The following is a 25,628-nucleotide window of genomic DNA, read 5'->3' on the forward strand; positions in this document are numbered from 1 at the left end:
TCTGGGCAGTTTTGCAACAAAATAGGTTAAATTCATGTCTTCGGATTACTTTTTGAGGATTTTCTGCAAAACTTTCTGCACAGTTCTCAAGGTGGATACTTGAAAAATGTGAATGAAAACGTATTTTTTTTCATAATAGTGCTCCACCGTATTTTAGCTATATCCGCTAATAGTGCGGAGTTATTTAAAATTCCCAAATCGGTGGATTGGCAGAGCATGTCCAATTACTTTGCATGCCCACTGACCTTGATGACCCCACTGAGTTCGTGCGCTTAGACGTATTAATCCTTAGACGCTTTAATCCTATAGTAAATTCTTTTCAGCAATTTGTTGTAAAAAGTTGATAATTCATTTTCTGAGCTTAATCGTAAATTTAGAGAAGACAGCAGCTCTCGGGAGGTGACGATGGGATTAATGCCTGGATTCTCTGAGGATGACTCGGTGTTTCAGTCCTTTACCTATTCCTAGAATCGCGATATATTTTTCATAGTACTTTAACTTGTTATCACCAATAGCCGTTTGCACCGACTTTTTCTTATGTGACCATTAATAAACAGACCCTTAAAATTTAAGGGTCTCTTAATTCAAAATCATTTGCACCGATTGTATCGAATATGTTTACTATGGGTCTTTCATCGCATTTTATTTAGATATTTTGGTGTTGTTTAGTTATATTTATTATTTATGTCATGTAATAAATCTTATTTTTCGTATTGTTTCTTTCATTTTGTAATTTCATTATTAATAATTAAGTAGTTTATAATTTATAACTTTGGTTTGGTTTACTATGACGAAAATAAGAAGACAAGGTCCATATATTAAACTATGAGAGAATAGAATCTACTGCTTTCCACTGCATTAAAATATAAATATGTATTCGAAAACAAAAGGAGAATGCAAATGCAAATTGTAAAAAGAATGAAACCTGATTACAAATTGCTAAATAATTTAATGCAATTAGCATGGATTTTAATAATAGAATCCACGAACAACTCAAAAAATGCTACAAAAATAGAAGACAAAGTTTAAGGAAACAAAAGGCTGAAGTACGCCAGGAATGCCTTAAAACTGGAGATGGCTCCATAGAAAAACGACAATCTAAATGACTTGTTAATTTTAGCAAAAATGGACCCTTTAACAGTTGAGGCTCATATCTATAAATAACGATTATTAAAAATTTTGGCAAAACAATGGCATTCAGGGGTTAAAAATATCAATGTGTAGAATTGCTGCTTAAAAATCAGAAATGTTTTTGGTTTTCTCTATATGTAACATCAGTTAAAAGGGTTAAGAGAGGGTCCAGTAAAATGATCACCCACATGTTATGATGAAGCATTATGGGCTTCATTAACCTAAACCTTCTAAAAAACTAAGGTCATCCATGTCATGAAAATAATTAGGTCGCGAGTTGAGCCTGCGAGCAAACCCAAAATCAATAAAGTCAAGGACTTCAATGTCTTCCTCAAATATATCCTTCAGTAATTGGGCCTACAATATTACCATTGTAACAGTTGTAATACTAATTGTCAATAAATAATATAACTATAATTTTTCATATTATACGTGCCCATCTCAGTATGGTTTTGCCTGTCTTATATTAGGTGCTTCCGTCCATTTCTGAACGGAGGGTCTACTTGTCCAGCAGGCTTTTCATCGATACAACAGCTACAAATTTGGCTATACCGATTGTACATTCGGAGCCTGCCGACCCCGCGGATCCCAGTCTGGCGAGGGAGTCCGCTTCCTCGTTTTCTATGTAGCCTGAGTGAACAAGCACCCAGACAAGCTGAACTCTGCAGCCCAACTTTATCAGTGCCTTCAGAACCTTTATGCACTCCAGTAGGAGTTCGAGTTCATCGTTTCAGCTAATCTTAATGGTAGCTCTGCTATATCATCAGATTGATGCAAATGCGATATCCACAATTCAGGATATTATGTCCGCATTTTACAGCATAGACTTCAGCTTGGAAAACAGTAGCATGCTTCTCCAGCGAGTATACTCTTCTAGTAGACGGGGCCTTACCATAGAACCTTGCACCAACTTAGTTGTTTATTCTGAAGCCATCTTTATACCAGATGGTTCATCTGTTTAGCAATGAAGGACCCTTCAAGTCCTGCCACTGTTCTCTGCCTACGACATGGGTCACAAAACCCTTACTATTCACGGTCTCAAGTGCCATGGAGTGATGTTATTAGATTTTTCAACTCAGGGATTCCTATTCAAAAACTGATACCGCTCTCTAGACTATTGCACATATCTAGCACAAATTTCAAAACCTGTGCCAAGATATTTTGCAAGGAAATAAGTTAGAGATCCTACAGCGCGAACAATTGATCTAAGAGGAAAACCGTACTATTGTTTTGCGTTTTCGTATCTTATGAATGGGCAGATTGGATTGATGCCCTTCTTAAGCTTTCCTTAGAAGAATAGAATCCTTTTGAAGTTCTTGGTAGGATCCTTTTGAAAGTATATCTTGAATTTTTCTCACATACCCTGTCGTGTTTATCACCACTGTTACGTTGATCTGAATAGTTTTGAAATTAATTTAAAATAAATGCTTATGACATCTATATATATAAAAGAGTTTGTCCTGACTGACTGACTCATCATCGCAGAGCCCAAACTACAATAGCTAGAAACGTGAAATTTTGCCAACGGGTTCCTTTTATAATGTAGGCACCGGATAAGAACGGATTTTTCGAAATTCCACCGATAAGGGGTGTTAGCGATATGATAAATATCGCATAGCGGCATAAAACTGATTAATAAGTACGATTGAAAAAGTGCCTCTGTATTATTTATATTTTGGTAGACATAACAACAAGGCGGGTTCATGCGAGACTGATACCCGAGACACAGTCTAACAGTTGAAATCTATATACTTTGCCTGAGAGGTGACTCGACTCAGTCTTACCGCTCGCTCTGCATCTAACGAATCATTTTTAAGATTATTTGTGTCTTGGTTTTATAATAATTATATTATATTAATCGCGCCCCTTGACCTCAAGAAAAACGGCGTGGCAATTGTGGGTTGCATGTACTATCAATGAGGCGAGGCTTCGGATTTTATTTTTGTGTATTGTGGGTTGCATGTACAATCATTGAGCCGTGCCTTCGGATTTTATTTTTGTGTATTGTGGGTTGCATTTACTATTATTGGAGACCTTCTTCGACTTTTCTTTTATTTTCACGCGAGCAACGCCGCGGGCATTCAGCTAGTTTAAAATATTTTAATTCTAATTTTTCGTTCGAGTTTCGTTTTTGAGAAGCTCTACAGAGGGTAAAAGAGAGATTACCCCTTTCTTACCCCCTCTTAAGAAGCCTTACTATTCTAATTTTTTTAAACTATTAATAATAATTTTATTCAGCTACATTATTAATCTGAAAAATACAAAATTTGAATTTGTCGAAAATTTGTTTGAAAACTTTAAATTCGGGATTTGATGAAAATTTGTTGTGCACGTTTTCGAAAATTATTAAAAATTATAATATTCATGGAATAATTTCGGAGTTAAATCCTTTAGTTTTTGTCCTATGGTGTATAAATGCCCTGTATCAAAATGGTACTCTATCATCGCTATGGAAATAAGCTATTTTTTAAAGCCAGGATGGTATTAATTTTAAACAGCACGACTAGTAAGTATATTAAAGTAAATTTAAAAAATTATGCTTACATGGAAAAACAACGTGCACACAAAAACAATCCATCCATATCCTCCATCTGGAATACTGGGACCCAATTCTGGCTGTGATGTCAGAACATTATCGATAACCAGATCCCCATTTGGGTTGCTTCTTCTGTCTATTCTGCCACTCATTTTCTGAAAATAAAGTTTTTTTATTGATTACAACATTTCTATAATTAAAAAAAATTACAAAACATTTTATTAAATAAAGCCAAGGTTTTAAAACATCAAAATCTGTTTGCTTGTCTAAAATGTGGCTTTATAGTAAAATGTCGAATATTCACACACCCACATATTATTATGTCTTTGAATATGACAAAGAGAATAGAAAAAGAGAGATAAAGAATATTAGCTTAAATAGCAGTATCAATATAAAACATTATTATTCAATTACAATTTTTCACTAATAAAGAGGGCGTTAGTTTTATTAACTTTTTTTCCTCATAAACAGAATCATCTCTTATAATAACCGACTTATAACCATTACAAGTTACCTGCTACATCCTACTTATATTTTGTAGCAAAAATAACGTAACAACGCAAAGTTGAGTAGATTTCAGACTTCTAAAGTTGGCCACGTGAACTTCTCAATTTACTGACAGAATAAAAATCCTTGATTAAGCACTAATCAAATAGATTGGGAATTTAGACATCTTCCATTTGAAGTAAGGGATACACATAGATATGGACAGACGCTAGGTCGAGAAAGTTGTGTCCTTGTCTAGTTGGTTTCAGATGATCTCGATGACAGATTCCTTTATAGGCACTTTGGTGTACTAGTAAATCGTTCATTAGGACTGACGACGATGAGCCGAAATAGATCTACAAAGTGGGCAGTGCACCGACTTCGAATACCGGCAAATTCCTGAAGCTTATGGCTGTAAGTCGTAAAGGCATCTATTCCTAATGAATCTTTGAAAGCCCGTCGAGATATTGTGGCTTGCTGCCTCACTACAGCTATATGTTAGTTTGATCAAGTTTAAAGGCCAACTTCACAACTAGAAATCCAAACCCATTCGTAATGTCAAGTTATCTTCTACGCCTCAAAAAAGAATAATCAATATTTACAAAAAGGTACACAATATTGAAAATAAAGAGACCCCTTAGTAATGCCGAAGTTTTTTCCGATATAAGCGACTCAACTTCACCATATCATCGAAACTGTAAAACTGTTTTAACATCATAAAGATTACTATAGTTATTTTAATGTTAAGCCAAGTCAAAAGTAATATCTATGGAAGATGATTCATTCTTTAAAAAAAGATAAGCAGCAAAAGAAATGAAAAATATGGTTGTTTGATCCAATAAAATTAAAATTAGCAATGTGGTCTGCTTTGAAAAAAAAAAGATCCGCTAAGATACTATCAGATCTATGCCATCAGATATATTCGGTTTTATTATTATTAGTGTTTAACTGAATTTCTCCTTACTTCGAAATAATTTATCTTTGATAAATTATTTCGGTAAGAAAGTAAATGACTTAAGAGCAACAACTAAAAATTTAATACTATCTAGATGGTATCAGAGGTTTAACATGAACGAGAAATTCTATTTGTCATAAACACTGATAAGAAGGTCAGGTTATTAGCGTTCCGCGTTGCTGCTATTTACAAAGAAAAATTTGGGTGTATATTAACATTATAAGTCAATATTTAAGTGAAATGGAAATTAGGTACAATTAAAAACAATAATGAAATAATGTGAAAAATTTCAATTAGAACTACCGTGTATGTTATTCGCAATTGCCGGAGTCGGCTACTACCCGAAATATTTACTCACAACGCGTTCTGGGTATACAAATTTATCCACGACGTCACGGGAGATAATTTTTTGAGCAGTGAGTGAACCTAATTGACCAGGACGTGTTGTGGGGAAATTTAAGTTACCCACAAAACGAATAGTCTTGGTCTACTGTTGTTTCGTTTTGTGGATCATCTATTTTACCCACATCGCGTGTTTTAATAAAACAATGAAATAAAAGAAAATTATTTAAAGGTTGATTATTAAAGCTACCTATAACATAATTACATTATAGCATTTAGAATTACATAATAAATTTAATTTTACACACGCACATGACTTATTTCTACATTCCTTAAAAACGAGTTACGTTTAATAAATCCTTGCTTAGCCAGAAGATAACATAGCTTCCTGTCGTATATTAATAGTGGATTCTTCAGCAATTTCAGATAGCGATAAAAATATAGGTGATAACTGAAATTCATTCCTAGTGCACAATTGTTTTAATCTCCCATTTTGGTTCCCAAAATGTACAAACCTTGATTAGCTTTTCCCACAACTACGGCTAAAACATTTTAGGAGTTCAACGCCTGCGATCTACCTTTGTTTTTATATTTTAATGTTTTATTAAACTACCAAACTGGTATGTTTAATAAAACATTAAGAAATTATATAGATTGGATGAGACCGTGACTTTGTGTCCTTACCTTTGTTTTTATTGTGACCTACATTAACTGGTGGAAATTTGCTTTGTGGTTAATTATTTTACCAGCTTGTTGTTTAAGTCCTCTTTTGCAACCTTTTCTCTCGCTATTAGTTGACCTTTTATTACCCCAAAGCAAGCACATGGCAAATCTAAGTTAATTGCACAATCCATATGAATTGATTCGTGGCCTTCACTATCTCTGTTACGTGGGAGGTACATACAATCACAAATATACAACAATTGGTCATAATATTTTCAATTTCCAGTCTTCCATCATTTTGATTAGTTTCTGTTTCGAATTTGATTCGGTTTCCATATCAAACTGGTCTTCGTTTTCTATTCCCTGTTCTTTTTTTTTTGTTTTTTAACATCAGATTCAGGTACAGGATTAGCTTCTAGGGACTCTTTTGCGATATTTAAATGTTTCTCAAGTCGTTCTTCGATCGTAATTTAATTTACTACACCAGTGTCCAAACACGAATCTAAGAGTCTATTTTTCTGTCGAGGTCGAAATATAGTTTAGCAATTGTTCGTTTTATACCTGTGTGGAAACTGCGGTTTTTGGTACTTTGAATAATTTTAAGACCCTTTGTCCAATTTGTATGAATTATTGTCTAAAATCCAGGTTACCACATTTATCCAGGTTATCACATTTGCTTTCTCAACAGAGCTCTAATTCTGGCAATGTCGGGGCTTACTAGTTTAATAGATACCTGTCGCAGACTGATACCGACCACTTACCTCTCAAAGGATCCTGGGTAACGCTTAATAGCCACAAAGCGATGTGGCCAAAGTAAATTATTCACAACGCGTTTTGGCAATTTAGGTTTACGCAGTGCTCAAAAAAAAGTGTCTCATCCTATGGTGAGTAAATGTTCAAACTCACAACGCGTTGTGGGTAAAAATTTCGGGCAGTGGCCGATTTCGGCAATTACGAATAACATATACACTAATAACTAATTCAAATGAGATTCTAAATTGTTCTATGGACCTAATTGGGAATATCTTGTTGGCCAATTTACAACTGGAATATTGTATTATACTGTAGTATTGTAAGTATATATCGGAATGTTGTCATACTTGAAAAAATTCCATAAGGTTTAGGTAAAACTTGGTTGATTTGAACAAAGTCAATGTTAAATTCTGATTTTCACTTGAAATTTCTTGTGTTATTCAATGTTTATAGTAATAGTAATAAAACTAAAAATTCAAATAATTACTGTATTCTGCACTAACTGTGCTATTTTAATAATTTTTTTTAAAATTAAAAATGCCAACAATCTCACCTTTGATATACATATAAAATTTAAGTGGAATATCTCCAATCAAAACCCACCCCAATACCAATCCAATTCACCCATCACCAACCTTGATTTTGTCTATGATGTCTATGGCCTTTGTGCGATGTTTAATTTATTTGTGTTTCTTATTCGATTACTGAGTCTTATGCCAAGCAATGACCGTTTCATAGCGCTCTGTGTTGTTTTGAGCTTGATTGTTTTTTTTTTGAGCTAGTGCCATCCTTGTGTCAGCCTGGTATTCTGTATGTCAGTACCGGCAGAATATAAGCTTCCCATACTCTTCTCTTTAAACTAATTATAATGTTATAATTATAGTGTTCCTAAATTTATGAGTATAAACATTTAACAATTTGTTAGCTGTCCATCCAAGCCCATTAACCCATCTTGTTTTTCGTTTTTTTGAAATTTTATTTGGCTGCTTGACATAATTTTTGTTTTTTCATAGTTTATCTGTAGTCCCACAGCCTTTGAGGCTTGTGCAAGATTAGTTAGCATTTGTTCGAGTTCAATTTCGCTTCCACTTATTAATTTATATAAGACTATCTCTGCAAAGCGCTGATGGTTGAGGTATATGTCATCTATGTTTATTCCCTTTTCTTCTCAATTCAATGTTTTAAACGCGTTTTCTAGTGTCAAGTTGATAATTTGTTAAATAATTTTGTCAACTAGTAGATTCCCTACAATATAAACAACTCTATTGCATAAAACTTATTTCAGAAAACCATCGAGAATGAAATGGACCTGAAATAAACCGGACGGCAAAACAAAAAATGAAATTGATTTTATTCCATCAAACGATAAAATGATATTTACAGACGTCTCAGTCCTAAATATAATATATTCGGTAATGATCACAGACTGTTAAGAGCTACAATATCAATCAATGAATGTAAAATTCGAACGACGTAAACTTATTAAAAAGAAACTCAATCAGAACAAAAATAGAGATGTACCAACAGGTACTAGAGGATAAAATCACATCATTCAGCCCTTGGACAATCTAAGTATAGACGGCATAGCCCGAAAGATCACAAACATAAATTATATACAAACTGTAGTGAAAAAAAGTTGCTATTCAAATAAAACCAAAAGAAACGAAAATAACCAAACAAACAAAACAGCTAATAGACTCGAGACGAAACTTAAACAGGAACTCTGATGACTATGGAGACGTTAATAAAACCACAAAACGAAAAATCAGAAAAGATAACATAAACTACAATACAAAAATAATAAATAATATATTTGAAAAAAAATAAAAAATATGATAGTACTAAGAAGAACACTGAAGGGAACACTCAAGGGAAAAGCCACGTATGCATCGAACAAAAGGTAATTATGGAAAACTGATCATAGACATCTCAAAAGTCATCGAAGATTTTCATACTGAGCTGTACGAACGTCAAAAATGTCAAACCCAAAACTAAATACACCCAAAATAGCAATACAAAATGTCAACTCTGAAGAAATACCTAAAATCACTATTCGTGAAATACATATCGCTCTACAACATATTAATAACCTTTGTGTTCTGGTCGATTTAGTCTTACAACAATTTTGTTTTCAATTTAACTATAAATACTACAAACAAAACGCAGAAGTTGCAATGGGTGCTAGCCTGTCCCCTCGTTTTGCTGAATTGTTTAAAAATAATCCCCTTTTACAGCACATTTTCTTTATCAAACGATATAAGAATATACTACGATATTATACTACTATATACAAAGATATTTTTGCCATTTTTAAGGGTAATCCTCTGACGTTCAAAATTTTATTATGTTGTTAAACTCGAATATAATAACGAGTTTAAATGTTTAATTAACATGCATAAACAATAAGATCAAATTTTCAATATACCGTAAATCCACATCCACGGACAGTAACATCCCTTATAACTCCAATCACCCTAATAGTCAGAAATTCGCAGCTTTCCATTCTTACTTTTCTAGACTTTTCTTGATTCTCCTGGATAAATTTGACTTCAGCAGAGAGTTAAAATATAGGGTACGATTTCATACCAAAACAGAAACATATTTAATTGATACAATATCAATACGAGCTTTAAAACTAAACACACATTGAGATCATTTGTTATTAACTGTAAGGACAAAGTCCCTCCAGAACAAAACTCAGGAATTTTTAGGACCCGAAATATTTGCCCAAATATAACTTTTACAGAATTGCTTGCACTAACCACCACAGTTTTAATTGAGCTACTGACTCAAAATTTTTAAATTTTCGCCACAAAAGCAATAAACTTGATCTGATGGAAATGCTAGAAATCAATAAAGTTACACAAAACAACAACCATTACTGGTGTTAATGATCAAACACATCATTCTTATACTACATTCTTATTACCTTATTATCGGTCTAATGATGCTCTAGTCGGGCGAAACATGTAACCTTCTGTGATGTAGATTTTGTGTTTTGTGTTTTTGCCTTTTATAAAAGCGAATCATTATGTTCTCCGCGAATCTTCTACTTTCCTCTTGCTTTCACCAAAAATGTTTGTAATACACCATTAGGCATCCTGGTGCTTTTAGGACTTCTTTCGATAGATGCCACTTAGGCTTGATAGTTCAATCATACTATTCAGTCCACAGAATACTTACTAAAGGACTAACTAAAATTACTCTCCTTCGTTTTCTGTGATTCAGTTTAATAATTGACTTCTCAATTCATCTTTGTCAACAATACAGTTAAAAAAAATAAATAAATAAAAGATTTTTCTAGGGATTATGTGAAGTCCGACGATCTTAAGTAAACACTCACGACTCTGTTTTTATATTTATTTTAATGTAAGCGAAACCTATAAGTATAAACCTATTATTATTTTTATAACATGACACCGCGATAAGCTTGTGTTGCCAGGTAATTAACTCTTACGCGCCAGTTACTTTAAAATGCGCCACCTTTTGAGGTACCGTAAAGCTATTAATAAAGTAATGAGGAGGGCATACATCCAAAGCACATGTATGAAGCTTGTATGGTGAAAATCGGAATCGTATGTCGGCCATCTTCCTTGACAAAATGGACAGGAGCTGATAGAAATGACGTTGACATTGACTGATAGAACATCATTTGTCATATCATTTGAGTTTGTTCTTGATTTCAATGTATGCTGAAAGTCTGGAATGGGATTGTTTTAAGGATGTTTTATGCTATTTTAAATCAATAACTTTTTTCCCTAAAAAGTTATTATCAATTAATATTTTAATTGATTTGCAGCTATTCCAGGTGTCCGGTAAGAAAATGTGATTTTATTTATTAGCCTTAATTTTTTGTATTGTCAATTTTTAGTCTGTTATAAAATCAAATTCAGTTGTTTTCAATCAAGATGTTTCACCTTTTAAATATTTAATTTTTAAATTGATTATTATAAATAGGTACAAAATATCTTGCCTCTCATTTCCTTTCGACAATAAAAAAAGTGATTAAAATTTTCATGTAAGTATCCTTCATGTAAGAATGGTTCAGATACATAGTAATAGTAATTAACAGAGTAATAAAAGATTTTTTAATTTCCTTTAGTCCCCATTACAAGAAAAACATGGAGAGATATGCAAAGTAAAATTCATTAAGACTGAGCTATAGAATTTGTTCTGATCAGTTCTCTCCGCCAAATTCTAATAACGGTGATATTGCTGGATTTACACTACAATATATATTTATTTCAAAATTTCTTTTGTCATAATTTTTCACAGGAATCACTCAGAGAATTTATTTACAAGGTTTGCACTGCCTATTTTTTCATTTTATGTCATGCTCATATCATACCATTTTCTATGTTCAGTGAGACAAAACATAGGTATAGAGCCTAACAGAGCTAAGCACCCAGAATGAATGGATCAGGGTAAATGTTTTTGTCATAACTTGTTTTTTTTTTTAATTTTCTATAGGCATTTGTCTTTGAATTAAGTTTTTTCTTTAATATTATAGTTGCAAGTTATGTTGTTAGTATTATCGGAGACCAACAAATACAACAATATACTATGTATGTGATATATGCCATAGTATAAGTTGTTTTCATTTTCAAATAGTTTATTTGCTATTGCAGATAGGTATATTGTTATTTAGATAATACTCGCATATTAGTTTTTAGAATATGTTCAATTTTTCAAATATATATCAAACAAAGATAATTCATTCAGCAATGAAATATTTTTTTTCTACAAAAAAGATTATTATAAATTTTTATAAAATATTTAATTTAGGTGTACTTAGTTATATTTTATGTATGTATTTTTTGCTCTTTATGTCTGGGTCTGGCATGTTGTTTTAAATCATTTTTAGTAATATAGATTATGTATTATATTCTAGTATATCTACTCGTAATCTCTTAGAACATTGAAAGGCTAGAAGTAGCATGCCGTGAAACTATGGGCAGGTTTGTTTGCTTGCAACATCTCTGATGCAATGATGCCAAATGCTTATATAGAAATGGCAAAAATCACATTATAATATCAAACAAATTTTCAGTTGTTTCCGAAGGCACAAAACAATACAACTGCTCCCCTTTAATAAAATATCAAGCATTTTTTTACATAAAATATGATAAGATACTCTATATCGAAGTCAATATACAACGTTAAATAAATATAAATAAAGTATATTAGAGAAAACGGTAATGGCATCGCAACGCCGCTCAATTGCATTGTTTATGCCATCATTACAAGCACTCTCTAGTACTTGCGAAAACTAAACCTGGGCTCTACCCAGCCGATGCATGGCGAGGTGAGAAACGGGGGGTGGGGCAATCGATTTCAGGGCCGCTCGAGTGGTCTGACTTGTTGTAATCTATAGACGGTGCAACAACCACTTCTCTATATAATATATTTGTGTTCTGTGCATCAAAGAATCGGCACCTCGGTAAGGCCGAGTTCGGCCAGTTCCGTCCGTTGTTTTATTATAATAATACTTGTTTTATTTTGTGAAAAATATTTAATTTAAAAGAATAGTTAACGATATATGTTTAAAATAGAGATAAACACAACCGTAAGAGAACCCGCACAAATAACCAGATATAGAAATAAATTAGCCCACCGAAATCATACAAATCAATTTCTAAAATTTCTTTTATGTAACCATGAGAATGTAAACAACAAAGGGAATTGACCGTACCTCGGTTCGGATTCCTCGGTTTATGCCTTTTTAAAGTAATGGGAGTTTTGAACACATACATCACTTTTTACCATATATTATAATCTTTTTACCCATAGTTTTGTTGTAATAATTATAGACATAGACATTTGCTATTTTAGAATCTTATCAGTTATTGATCATATATAAAAAAACATGCTTAAATACAAATATTGAATTAAAAAATAACAAAAACAAAATTCTTTACTAGATTTAAAAAGTACCCGTTCAAATTAAAAATGCCATCTTTAGGCGCCCGGCGCATGTCCCAATATTTTAAGCGCCATTTCAAATTTAAATGCGCCACACCCACGAACTTAATAATTACACTAATGCATATGGCCACGATACCCAAAAATGGCCACTGCCTGGTGGCCACCATATTTATAGTGGTTGTGTCCTTTTGATGTTGGTCACTCGGAACATTTTTAGTGTTGCCAACAAAAAATATATTGAATAACGGTAATACGAATACGAATAAGTTGACGACGCTGACGTGTGTGTATAGGCGGATTGCCTAGTATTTGACGATTTGTAAACGACGCTTGGGTATATCGTCTGGAATAGGCGATGTATCTTCCTCCTTATTTAATACGTGAATAATTTATCAGCATCTTTATTTAAAGGTATTTGGTTCACTGTTTCTCAAAACCGAATTATTGTGAATTATCTGTCTGTGTTGTTTATGATAGAATAATATATTTTTACTATATAAACCCTTGCTAATTACAAACCCTCATAAAATCATCTATATTTTGATTTTTATAGATGGTTGTACCTATTAATGTGGAAACATGCTGTACATGGAAGGAAGTAAAACTCGTAATAGTAGTAAAAATAGAAAGATAATAAAAGTGTTTTTAACTGAATTTGTTAAGCAAATATTATATAAATATCAAGCAAAAATTTAAATGAAGATCATCATTTTCCTGGTATTAGGATTTATAAGGTTTAAGTTTCGATTTATAAGATTCAAGATTATCAGAATAATAAAATACATATTTTAAATTGCATGCATCTATTCGAAGTTGATTGAAACTTTGTCTCATTTTAGGTGAGGATTACTTTCTTTCATAAATTTTTGTATTTTTGTAAACATAACCTCTCAAAAACTTTAATTGTTTTGTTTCCCTACAATTGGCACAATTAAAATTTGTCAGAGTGACGAACATCGAAAGGACACAATCACGCAAAATGGCGGCTTCATAGTAGTGGTCATTTACTTTTCATTGAATTGGGAGTCCAGGTATATTTATTAATTATATTTATTTACATATATATAAGTTCGTGGCTACACCTGGCAAAAATGTATACAAGCAGGAAAACCAAACGAATAATAACGAAACTCCAATATTCACGAGATGCTACTTGTTTGCCAAAATTAATTTTAAAAAGTTGGTATAATTCAAAGCATTGGCCCAAATATTCAATCAACGCTAATAATTAGCATCTTATGAAACTGACATAACTGACAGACATTACAAAATTCCTAATTACCGCCATTACTTGATATATGCCTTCTAAAAATCACGAGAGGGTAATTAATGAAAAATGTCTATTGGGATGATTCAATATTATGAGTCAATGCTTTGAATTATACTAACTTTTTAAAATTAATTTTGGCAAACAAGTAGCATCTCGTGAATATTGGAGTTTTGCAGGGCTCAGTTTTGGGCCATGTAATATTTCAACTATTCATCTGTGATTTGCCATCAGATGGTAGAGAGACTGTTTTACCATTTGTTAGATATTATCTTCTCCATTTGGGCTAGCTGCATATGAGGGATTATTCTTAAGGATAAATTCTGTACAATCTGATGCTAAGGCATGGTTAATTTCAATCAAAATGAAATCTAACAAATGCTCTTCTCACTATGTAATTTAAATAAATGTGAGCACAAGCACAAACTCTGTTTAATTCTTGGGGTCAATGTTGACCTACATCCCATATTGAATTATCAATTGTCAGAATAGATAGTCGAACAGATTTATCGTCTAAAAATAAATCGGCTTTATTTCCTTGGCTGGGATTCTAAAATCACGATTCGACACGATTACTCGATATGACTGATTCTAAATAAAATTTTCAGTCGTGAGTGTCTTGCGGATTGCCTAGTTTTTAACGATTTGTCGACGACACGCTTGGGTATATCGTATACAACAGACGATATAGCTTCTTCCTTTTTTAATACGTGCATAATATGTCAGCATCTTTTTTTAAACGTATTTGTTTCATTTATTGTTTACCAATAGTCATACCAGCTGGTTTTCATTAGTTTATCAAGAAGCTTTCTTAAACACAAAAACTAATAGATTTAATTCGACCCTATTTTCCACAACCTTCTGTTAATAATACAGGCAGAGGAAGTAGAGTTATCATTGAATGGGCAGTTTTAGTATGTCAAGATTTAATGCCACGGATTATTACCAAAGAAGCATTGAACAAGATTTTAAATTTGGAATTAGCGAAACTACTGCAAGTCGTTAAATCCATAAAATTACTGAAATTATTGACAATCACCTTGCTGACCGATTAATTTTTCAAATATAAGAGATGAGAGAAATTAATAAATTAACATTTATAGAGAGATCCAATTTCCCTGGTGTTATAGGTCCTATTGATTGCACCAATGTTGCCATATTAAAACCAAAAGTGGATGAACACAAGTTTTTGTGATTTTCCATGAGTTGAATTATTATTTTCCAATGGATAGTGGTGGTTTTAAACGAAATTTTTTTTATTTTATAGAAATAATATAGACATATATTTAAATAAAAAAACACGAAGGCGAAAAAAATTAACAAAATAAATGAAAATTCTTAGTGTTTACTGTTGTATTAATTGACGTTTCCATCTGTCAAATATTAGGGAAAATAACAAAAATGTACCAAGAAACCTAAATCAAATCGAATAAAACGAGTTTAGCCGACGATTGAAATTTAGAATCACCCTTGTCGTCACGACTGAGTGGCGATCGAATTCGAAGTCGTGATCGTATCGAGATCGAGTCGTGATTTTAGAATCCCAGCCCTTATCCCTTAGACCACCTCAATGTGTGTAGGTGTCTAAAATGCACTGAGTCGCCGCGCAATGAATTAGCTTATCAGTAATAAAAATAACTTAGTTCGCTCTTTTCATTTAGTTATTTTCTATTATATGCGATACAATATGCTCTGATATGAGAAAGCACAATGCGGGCGTCTCGTATGCAGGTTACATATACGAAGAATGGGCGATTATGAAGGGAAAAACTATAGACAATCTTTTATAACCTGATATTGTCACTGACCTCTCAGAATATGTTTAACTTCTTCTTTTACATAAAGAAATCAAGGGCAAATTTATATTGGTGTTTATCATAAGCAAATTAATTCAATGTGGAATTGAACTAGAAGAAAGGATTCAAGTTTAATTCCAACAAGATTCTCTTTTATAAAAACGTTAATTTATAAAATCACTTTAATGCAGCCAAAAAATTTAAAGATAAGGACATACTTATAAATATACTTGTAAATAGATAAGGTGCCTATAAATAAATATTAAATGTGTGCCTAGCTTAATTCAGGATGCTAAAATACTACTTGTTTTAACGAGAATACATCTACATTAGATAATTTAAAACTGAAATAATGTGTTTCTCTGCAACACTGGGTGCAAGAATTTAAAGAAGCTCTATACAGCTCGTACTCGTCTGTCTACTCACTTATGTACAGTACGTTCTATACACTTTAAGTATATGGAGAAATTTTTAAAATCTGATTCATTCGCAAAAACTCATTATCCAGCCAATCTATTTATAGCAAAGTTCTCTTTCTACATTTGTGTCTTCATGTATTTTAGAAGACACAAATGCCCTTTTCTGCCCTCAACACGCCCTTTTCTGAATCAGATTTTACTAGTTAAAGCTAATACTCAAACAAGTAGAGTACACTCAAAATATCACGAATAAGAGTAAGACAGCAGGTCGTGTGCCTGTCAAATCGCTCAATTTTTTTTTCAGAATCTGTATGCATCGAACCGGGGATACCCGAGGGTTCCTTTCTTCGAACTATGCTATTCTTACTCTATCTTAATACCCTTCGAGGCGGGTTTGGAACTGGTCTTATAAGTTATGATGACACATCCTGTTTACTGACAGAGTATAAAATCTTATAATCTTATTGATGTCAAGTTTCTTGGTGATCATCGATTCAATTTTGCGTTGAGATCAAAATATTCAATGTCATTGCTTGTGCTCTCTTATGAAAATTAGAGAGGTTTTGACAGTATTCACAAGCTCCCTATAAACCCCATTTTAAAGCCTTGGGAATTTTAATTGTCTCCTTTCTATATTTTCTGTAAGGTGCGACTGGTATATTTACCCATGATATGTAGTTATACTTCAATATGACAATAACTACAATAGGAAAGAGTTTTAGCCCGCTCATAACTCGTTGTATTGGATCTTTTTTTCGTTCGTTAGGTGTAAATTAGAACAATAGAAAATAGTTATCTAATTTATTTAGACACTTTACTGCGAAAACATGATCACTCACAACAACTAAAAAATTTAATTTTTGCAACTATTTAAATATTCCGAACTTTATTTCACTGAACAACTGCCAATTAACGGCGATGCGGCTCCTTATATACTCGGCAGAACGCTGTTCCCGAAGATTCCCGTTTGACCTTCGAGATATCGCGCGGTGTACCATTTGTTTCATTACGGAATGAGGGAGAATCAGCTGGTTTCTTAATGTTTACAATATTGTTTCAGTATTTTATAAGAGGACCTTACTGTATAGCAATTAAAGCCTCCAATTTACTATCTGCTATTTGTAATTCATCCAAATACTACTTTATAATTTTTATGTGATAAATTTTATTATTACGATTTCTAGTTTTGATGTTAGAGGATCAGGAGGAAATTGTTTATCCGCCTCCCCGCCCCGTTTTTTGGGAAAATAAATAAATTTGATTTTTTTGCGGCTAAACCGAAATTCGTATAAAAACAAGTTGCGCGTCAAAGTAATGGTACCAATAATTTGGTTCAAACATTTTTTTGTTATCTCATTTCTTCAATTTTATTTAAATAGATTTGACAATAAAATTTTATTTATTGTTAATTCCAGTGTCCTCTAGGTTTGGTAAATATTATTAATTCCGATTATAAACTAGTCAAAACGAAATAAGTACCACTATTAAAAACACTCGTAGTTGTAATTTTTGAATCACCTTTGTAAATTTTTGCTATTATTTATAAAACAGACACACAAATATTTCGTATGTAAACATTCTTTTTTTTTAATTCATTTAGCAGATAAATTCTTTTGTTTGAAAAAACTCAATCTTTAATATCTTCAAATTACTATCACAGCATAAAGAAACTTTTGCTGAAAACTTTTGTTTTTTGTGAAACTTTTGTTTCTTTATGCTGTGTTACTATTGAATACATTTGCCTCGAGCGAAACAGTTTCTTTGTTTATTTGCAACTTTTATTATTTAAAATGAATGTTGATGTATTGGGAAGACTTATTGGTCAAAGAAGACATTTAAATCAAATAGAAGTAATGCAGGCACTTTTTTATATTAAGAAGGTTTTTCCATTAGAAGTATTGCTCGAAGACTTCAAGTAAGTCATTCGGTAATATTAAGATTAATCAGGAGATCTCAAGAGCTTGGCCCGGTGACAAGAAGACCTTATCCGCAAAGAGAGAAGGTCTGAAATCTGCTACACAAAATACAACAAGGACATCGCGGAACTTCGTTGATATTCATTTTAAAGCTACAGGGCGGCGCATATCAACGCATAGAAACTGTAAGAAATAGGCTTCATAAAAGTGGTATGCGGTCAAGAGTTAGACTGTTAGGCCAAAATTGACCAGAGCGCACCAAAGAGCCCGCCTGAATTTTTGCCGCAATCATTTAAATTGGAACATGGAACAATGGAGCTACGTTCTGCTTACGGGTGAGTCCAGATTTAGACTAAGCCACAATGATGCGTGTGAGAGCTTGGAGACGAAGAGGTGAACGATAACGGGGTCAAAATGTAAGGAAAATCGTTCATTTTGGATTTGGCTCTATTTTCTGGGGTGGTATTTCTTTAACCGGATGAACCAATTTACATGTGTTTCCTGGGGTCACGTAAACGCTCACCAATATTTAAAAGGCATTATACAACCTTACATATTGCCTTCTACCCACAAGGAAGGTCCAGATTTCATTTTACAGCAAGACAATCCAAGACCCCACATTGCCAGGCTAATAACCAAATTATTTCAAGAGCAAAATATTGAGGTTTTATAGTGGCCAGCAAATTCTCCCGATCTTAACCCTACTGAACATCTTTGGGATCACCTTAAAAGAAGGATAAGTACTCGCCAGCCCCCCCAAAATTTGGACCAATTTGAAAACATAGTTCAGGAAGAGTGGCATAGTATCAGATTCTCCCTTCTGAAAATTTGATTAAAACTATGCCCCGTCGATGTGCAGAGGTCGTACGTACGAGCGCGAGGAGACTATTCACGTTATTAGTAGTATTTTTTAGAGTAATTTAATTTTTTTTAGTGTTTTAATTATTATCAAGAAATAGATTTTTGTTGTTTTTCTTAGTAGATTATTTTCAGGTTTTTTAAAAATTGATAATTGTAATTTTTTGTTAAGGTTATTGTTTTGTTATGTTATAGTTTTAACAGTTTTTAGAAATTAAAATAATTAATTACAAAAGTGGCCCTTATTTCGTTTTGAGTAGTTTATATAATGTTAAAAATATACTTTGTGAAATTTATTTAATTAATATTTCACGCAAAGTGTGTGTAATGCAAGGGCATATTTTGGGAATAAATGCACTATATCTGGAAAGCCACTAACGAGTCCAACTACTGATATAAAAGCAGGATGCCTGCATGGATTTTTTTTTAAATTCCAGATTGACTGTATATACTAGTACGTAAGCTACCAGTATACTTAGGCAATGCTTTGGAAAATAGCTTGCGATGAGAGCCAGTTTAATAGAAGAATGTTATGAGACTTATATTGATGAAGCACAAAGTAGCATTTTATTTATAATCCTAAAACCTTTTGGAAATTTGTTCGTAACCATGGATCTGTTTCTTCAGCTTTGTGTCTGGGCACAAAAAATGCGTCAAATGGCATTGATATAGCCAAATTATTTGCTGAATTTTTCTCATCAGTATTTAATCCAAGTAATTTACGTTTACAAGAGTAAAGCACTAATATTAATTACAAATCCTTTTCCATTTCAATTTGGTAAGTGCTATTCATATTAAGAACACCTTAAATGACACAAAAGATGCGGGTTCAAAAAAGGATCCTAACAAGTTGCTTAAATGCTGTTCATGTTCATTATATCTGCTATTATACCATATTGTTAAAAATCTCACCGAACTCTGGCATCTTTCCCTAGGTCTGGAAATTGTCATATGTGTGTCCAGTTTTTAAATCCGGCGCAAAGAATGATATAACAAACCACAGACCAATTAGTATCTTATGGACCTAAACTGTTTAACCACTGTATTGAAAAAATATTGGTCGAAGTTTTTAATAAAATAATTATTACCTTACGACCTGGATTTATTTCTAGTCGATCTATACACTAATTTATTTCTATTTGTCAATTTTATTAATCAATGTTTTATAAATGGCACGGAAGTACATGCAATTTACATAGACTTCAGAGATACTATTCAGTAGTAAAAACTTTCCCACTATGGCATATCTGTCTCATACCTTTGCTTTCTTGAGTGTCTTATTCATCCAACAGAAAGCAGCAGGTGAAGTTAAATGTTTTTATCTAAAGTCTTTAGCGTAACTTACTTTCTGGTATCACTCAGGAATCACATCTGGGACTTCTTTTGTTTTGTCTATATATAAATGACCTAACAGATTCAATATCCTCCTTTATTCTGCTGTTTGCTGACGATATCAAACTTTATCGTTAAATAAATTCTTAATAAGATAATATGTTCAACTGGCATCTTAAAAATAATATGTCTCTGAATATAACCAAATGCTGCTTTAGACGCTTTAGCAGACTAATTAAACCAGTACCTGCTCAATATCACATTAATAATACTGCTCTTTTAGAAGTATCTGTAATCAAAGATTTTGGCGTTTACTTAGATACTAAGCTTACATACGTATTCAGAACACTATGACTTTATTATGGGTAGAGCAAATAGAATGCTGGGATTCATTAAAGTATTATTATTAGTATTGGTAGTAGTAAGGGAGGCTCCCCGCACTAAGGCCTAAACGTCTCTTTTTGCCAATCTCAGAATCACTCACCCCTACACCTCCAATCCAATGAACGGTCTTCACTGAGTGGTTACTCTTAATAAATGCTTGCCCGCTGTCCCAGTTCACACCTTTAAGATCTTCCCATTGGAGTGTTGTTGCTCGAAAAATTTTCCTTCTCGGGCAACTCTATCTATCACAAATTCTTAATATTTGGTATGAAGTTTCCTTTCCTGAAGGAATATCAAGAAGTTTATGCCTGTTTAGGCATAAACTTCTTGGAGGTTTATGCCTGTTTTATGCCCTCTTAGGCAGATATGCCCAGTTAGGATTCCGACCAAGCCTTTGATCTCTTGTCGACTCTTTGGAAGGAGTCGCCTTACTTAAGAGCCGATACTATCTGGTATCATCTTCTTGGCCTATCTACATCCTTCCATCCTTCTCCAATTCTTCCTTGTTGCTTCCTTAGGCTTCCTAGGCTCAATTATTAAAAGAGGTAGTAACGGTTTTAAAAATATACTTGCCGTAAAAATTTTGTACCTATCTCTGATCAGATCTATATTAGAGTTCTCAAACAAAATTTGATTATACAATAATATATTGATTATACGAGTATTATCAGGCACATGCAACCGTCACAAGTTTAATAATAAATTGTCATGCCAAGATATTTCATTTAATGTTGAGCAAACTATGTCATATCTTAATATACCTGAGCAGCTCAACTTAGTAAAAGAAGATAATATTATGATGTCTGTTTTGCTTTTGATGTAGTCAATGGGTTTATTAAACGCACTGAAAGTTTGTCTTTATTTGGCCTTCATGTACCAGTCCGACAGACTCGCAATCATCCTCTTCTTCATATACCTAACTGTCGGACTTGGTATTTGCTTTTAGCCCAGTTTCCAGAATATAAACATTGTGAGTGAGTGTGTGTGAAGTACTTTGTGTAATCTTTAAAATATTACAAATGTTGAAATAAAAATAAATAAATGATAATATAACATCTTGAAATCTGACTCATGAGGTGTACGTCTTGATTTGTAGTATTTTCCTATACGTAAATGAACCACATTGGCCATAACTAACGCAATTATATGACTAAACAATCAAAGGTCACTTAACCAAGTGCTTACAAAAAGATTTTATTATACGAAACGCACACATTTTATGATGCAGACTCTGAGATGCCGGGACAACTAATCTAAAATAAAATAAGAAAAGTTGCTGTAGCCTAGATCCTATTTTCTAAAAGCAAATCCTTTAGAACCCCTTAGCAACTGCTTATTTTAAAAAATAAGAAAATCGTAAAGCCTTTTACTTCACAGAAGCAAGACCTTTCCTTCACGTTTTTATGAATATCTCTTAAATGAATGACTAATATAAATACCGCCTATTGAATGTGGAAAGGAATTTTAAAAAGAAGAGCTCAATATTGCCTATGATGGCTAAGGAAGAATGCGGATTGTCTTAATTAAAAATTAACGCATCATTACTTTTTGAAAATTTCCATACCTAAAAATATCCTTGGTAAATCCTAATTAACTTGCACTGGCAGGTCGATACACTTGTTAATTCGTATTCACTTTTATTGTTATAATAGCAGTTTGACGAGCCTTTTAAACAGAAAAGAAACGCGATTACATTATTACGTCGTAAAATATGCAGTTATTTAAAACAAATAATATAGAAAACGAATCAAACACCAATCTTAAATTGGGTTTTCACGCCCACCAAGACTTTGTCGTTTGTTCATGAAACAGAAAATTTTGACACAGATAAAAATAATAATAGCGTATCTTATCAACGGTTTTATCTCTCGCTCATGATGAGCCAACCTGAACTTATCTTGTTTGTTTATGAACTTTAGGGTTTATTAGTTGTTAATTGACTTTTAGTGAGAGGAAATATATGGTGGAATCTTGATATATAATAAATAGTATCGGAAAATTAAATATTTGGGTATATTTTCCAAAATGTACCTTATATGGCGAGGTGTATATCCTTATTATAAATCCTTCTGTTAACAACCTTTTGTTTACATTTTACACACTCACATTTAATCACAAGCGAAACAAATTCAGTTTACTGACACGCGTAGATTCTCGACTACTGATTTTTATATAATATGCATTTAAATCACATTAATATTCAATACTTGATGCTTTAAAAGCCGCGACACCATTATATTCATTATTATTCGTTTGATAATTAGCATCTTTGTTGGATGACGTTTTGTCGTTATATTCACGCCTCGATGGTAATTTAGCACTAAAGCCATACCAGTTTTTAAACAAGATACAAAATTAAACCTTGTTTTTTTATGGTATGATAACGAGGTTATACCTAGAGGATGCAATACATTAAAAAAAAAAAGAAATAAATACATTGACACCAAATAGATGAATTCACAAACTCTCAAAGAGTACATTTTGGTAGTTGAGATTTTTATAATTTTTTTTATTTAACACATTTTTTTAATTTAAGAAGATTTTTGGAAAAAATTTTGGTTTAGTAGAAAAGGTCTATGATAAAAATGGTCTATTGAACATTTGAACGCGTGTGAAAATGCCAAAGGTGGTAGATTTAAAAGTTGACGACCTAAAAAGGGAACTGATTTTGTACTGAATTTTGGAAATAAAAAAGGATTAGGAGAAGAAATTCTGGAAAAATATTCTTCACTGGAGAAGCCCATTCTTTCACTGGAGGACGACAGGGTCTTGGATGTTCAAAACAAAATGGCAGTAATGGATATCGACACTATCGATGTGCTGCCCTGTAGATCTTGAGCAGTGCACAATAACAACGAAGCATTTAACAAGCGATCTGTTGGGCCGATACGCCTTAAACCGCTTCAACTTAATGGTATCATCCTGCAATATTTATCAGTATCAGTTTGAGGCGGCTGCAAAAGCAAATGGTTGGTCATCCAGGGAGAAGGCCACTGCCACCTGTATTGGCCTTGAGAGGAGATGATGCTGCCATCCTACAAAGAGTATCCCCTGAAGAACAAGATGTGTACAGCCATCTAGTGAGGCATTTGGAAATGCGTTTTGGTCAATCACACCTGGAACATGTCTACCACACGCAGTTGAAAAACAGGTGCTAAAAGTCAACAGAGTCTTTGCAAAAATTTGAAGCTCACATTGCACGTTAGCACATTGGTTCAACTGGCATAACCAGATTTCCCGGAAGGAATCATGGAACGTTTCGCAGACCAAGCATTCCTGGATGAACTCCGCGATGATGATATGAGGCAGTATTTACTACTAGCACCTCCAACTAAGCTAGTAGATGCGCACTAAGGTGGATCCTTTAATTCGAAGACAAGAACAGGAACAAGGGCCAGGCTCGTGTCTGACAAGTGATTCCTTAAAAGGACGACTGTAAGGAATCGGTCAAGCGAATAATTAGGGAGGCGATTGGAAGACGTAGCGAAACCGCGACAAAGCAGGTCACGTAATAAGATATCCTGCAAAAGGCGCTTCCACTCGCGTCAAATTAAAGAAAGTCGATGCGAAAAGACCATCGACCTGTCATTGAAAATATTGTCAGCGAGCAGAGGAGAATGATTATCAGTTGTTATTATAGTAGTTGTTATGCGTTGTATGTCCAGCAAGTAATGGGCCGCAAAAAAAGCAGAAGATTTGATGCGTCAGTACAACATGAGAAGTCTACTCTACCAAACCAAGAACATTTAGACCAAGGACAAAATTTTAAATCTAGCTTATTCCAGAACATCTGTATGATCCAAAATCAAGAAATGAAAACTACTGCATTACACCCGCAGTCAGATGTCATGGTGGAACAAATGAATAAGACCAATAATCGGTATTTGGCCAAAGTAGTCTCTAGCCACCAAAAAAACTGGAATAGGTTTCTTCATTTGTTCTTTCTGTCTTATCGAGCGGCCTTTTATAAAAGTATATACAGGCAAGTCTCCGGCTCAAATAGTGATGCGAAGAGAACTCCAGCTCAAATGCGAAATTTGGTTGCCCGCCAGGAACCGATGTTGCCGGGGAGGACTATGTCAGTGAGTTGCGTAGGAGAATGGATCTCATTCATAATCACGTACGCTTTTCTATTCAAGATTCCAGCAATTGAATGAAGAACTTAAATGATGTCAATGCCAAAGACCAGAAGTACAATAACGGTGACTTGGTTTGGCTTCATGACTCTAAGAGGCGGAACGGCTTGTCACCGAAACATCTCGGGATGAATCATACAAAGTGCTAGAAGCAATTAACGATTTTTTTGCAGAATACAAAAGCTTAGACAAAAAGCTCAAGTCATTCACTTCAACCGACTGGATTCTTATCATGGAAACAACCAAGATGCAGCAAATCCAATCAGAATCAGATTTGACAACTGATGAATTCATGGCTCATCATTCTAATGACCGAAAGAGTCGGTACGGAATGACCTATGAAGTGCAGCAAGACCTGTTTACTGCTCCAGATAGGTATGCTCTGGCACATTGTGTGGCTAAAGATTTTCAAATATCTGGAGAAATAGCTTGAGGTTTTTCCGTAAAAAGTTTGGAAAAATTCAAGAGCTGCATCTAACCCCAGAATCGAGCAAGTACTCAAGATAATCTAAGAAGAGACTGGACGCTTTGTGTTGCCTAAAGGACGTGTTTGCCAAGGATTTGAGAGACCTAGCAATTCCCAAACTCGTATGCCAACTAGAAACTTTTGCCGACATCGACTTTTAATAATATAAAGACTTAAAATAAGAATTAGGTTGTGACAATTTTTTTATCCATTTTCTCGAAAATTTTCAGCTTTATGTTGTGATTTGCGTATATAGTGTCTAC

General features: G+C 33.4%; 1 protein-coding gene across 3 annotated transcripts in view; it reads right to left on the reverse strand.

Annotated features, from left to right (window-relative positions):
* Positions 1-23,051, reverse strand: part of LOC126736529 (uncharacterized) — a 109,197-nt gene extending 86,146 nt beyond the window's left edge. For 2 of the 3 annotated variants that reach the window (XM_050440921.1, XM_050440919.1), the window contains exons 1-2: positions 22,328-22,578; positions 3,676-3,822 (exon numbers count right to left, since the gene is read on the reverse strand). In XM_050440921.1, the coding sequence (XP_050296878.1) occupies positions 3,676-3,819 (144 nt within the window). In that variant the 5' untranslated portion in view covers positions 3,820-3,822; positions 22,328-22,578. Of the gene's footprint in view, positions 1-3,675; positions 3,823-22,327; positions 22,579-22,794 lie in introns of those variants that run through there. The other variant, XM_050440920.1, reaches the window with a different exon arrangement.
* Positions 23,052-25,628: the final 2,577 nt, after the last annotated feature.

Source organism: Anthonomus grandis, chromosome 5, assembly GCF_022605725.1.
Source record: "Anthonomus grandis grandis chromosome 5, icAntGran1.3, whole genome shotgun sequence".
Taxonomy (NCBI): domain Eukaryota; kingdom Metazoa; phylum Arthropoda; class Insecta; order Coleoptera; family Curculionidae; genus Anthonomus; species Anthonomus grandis.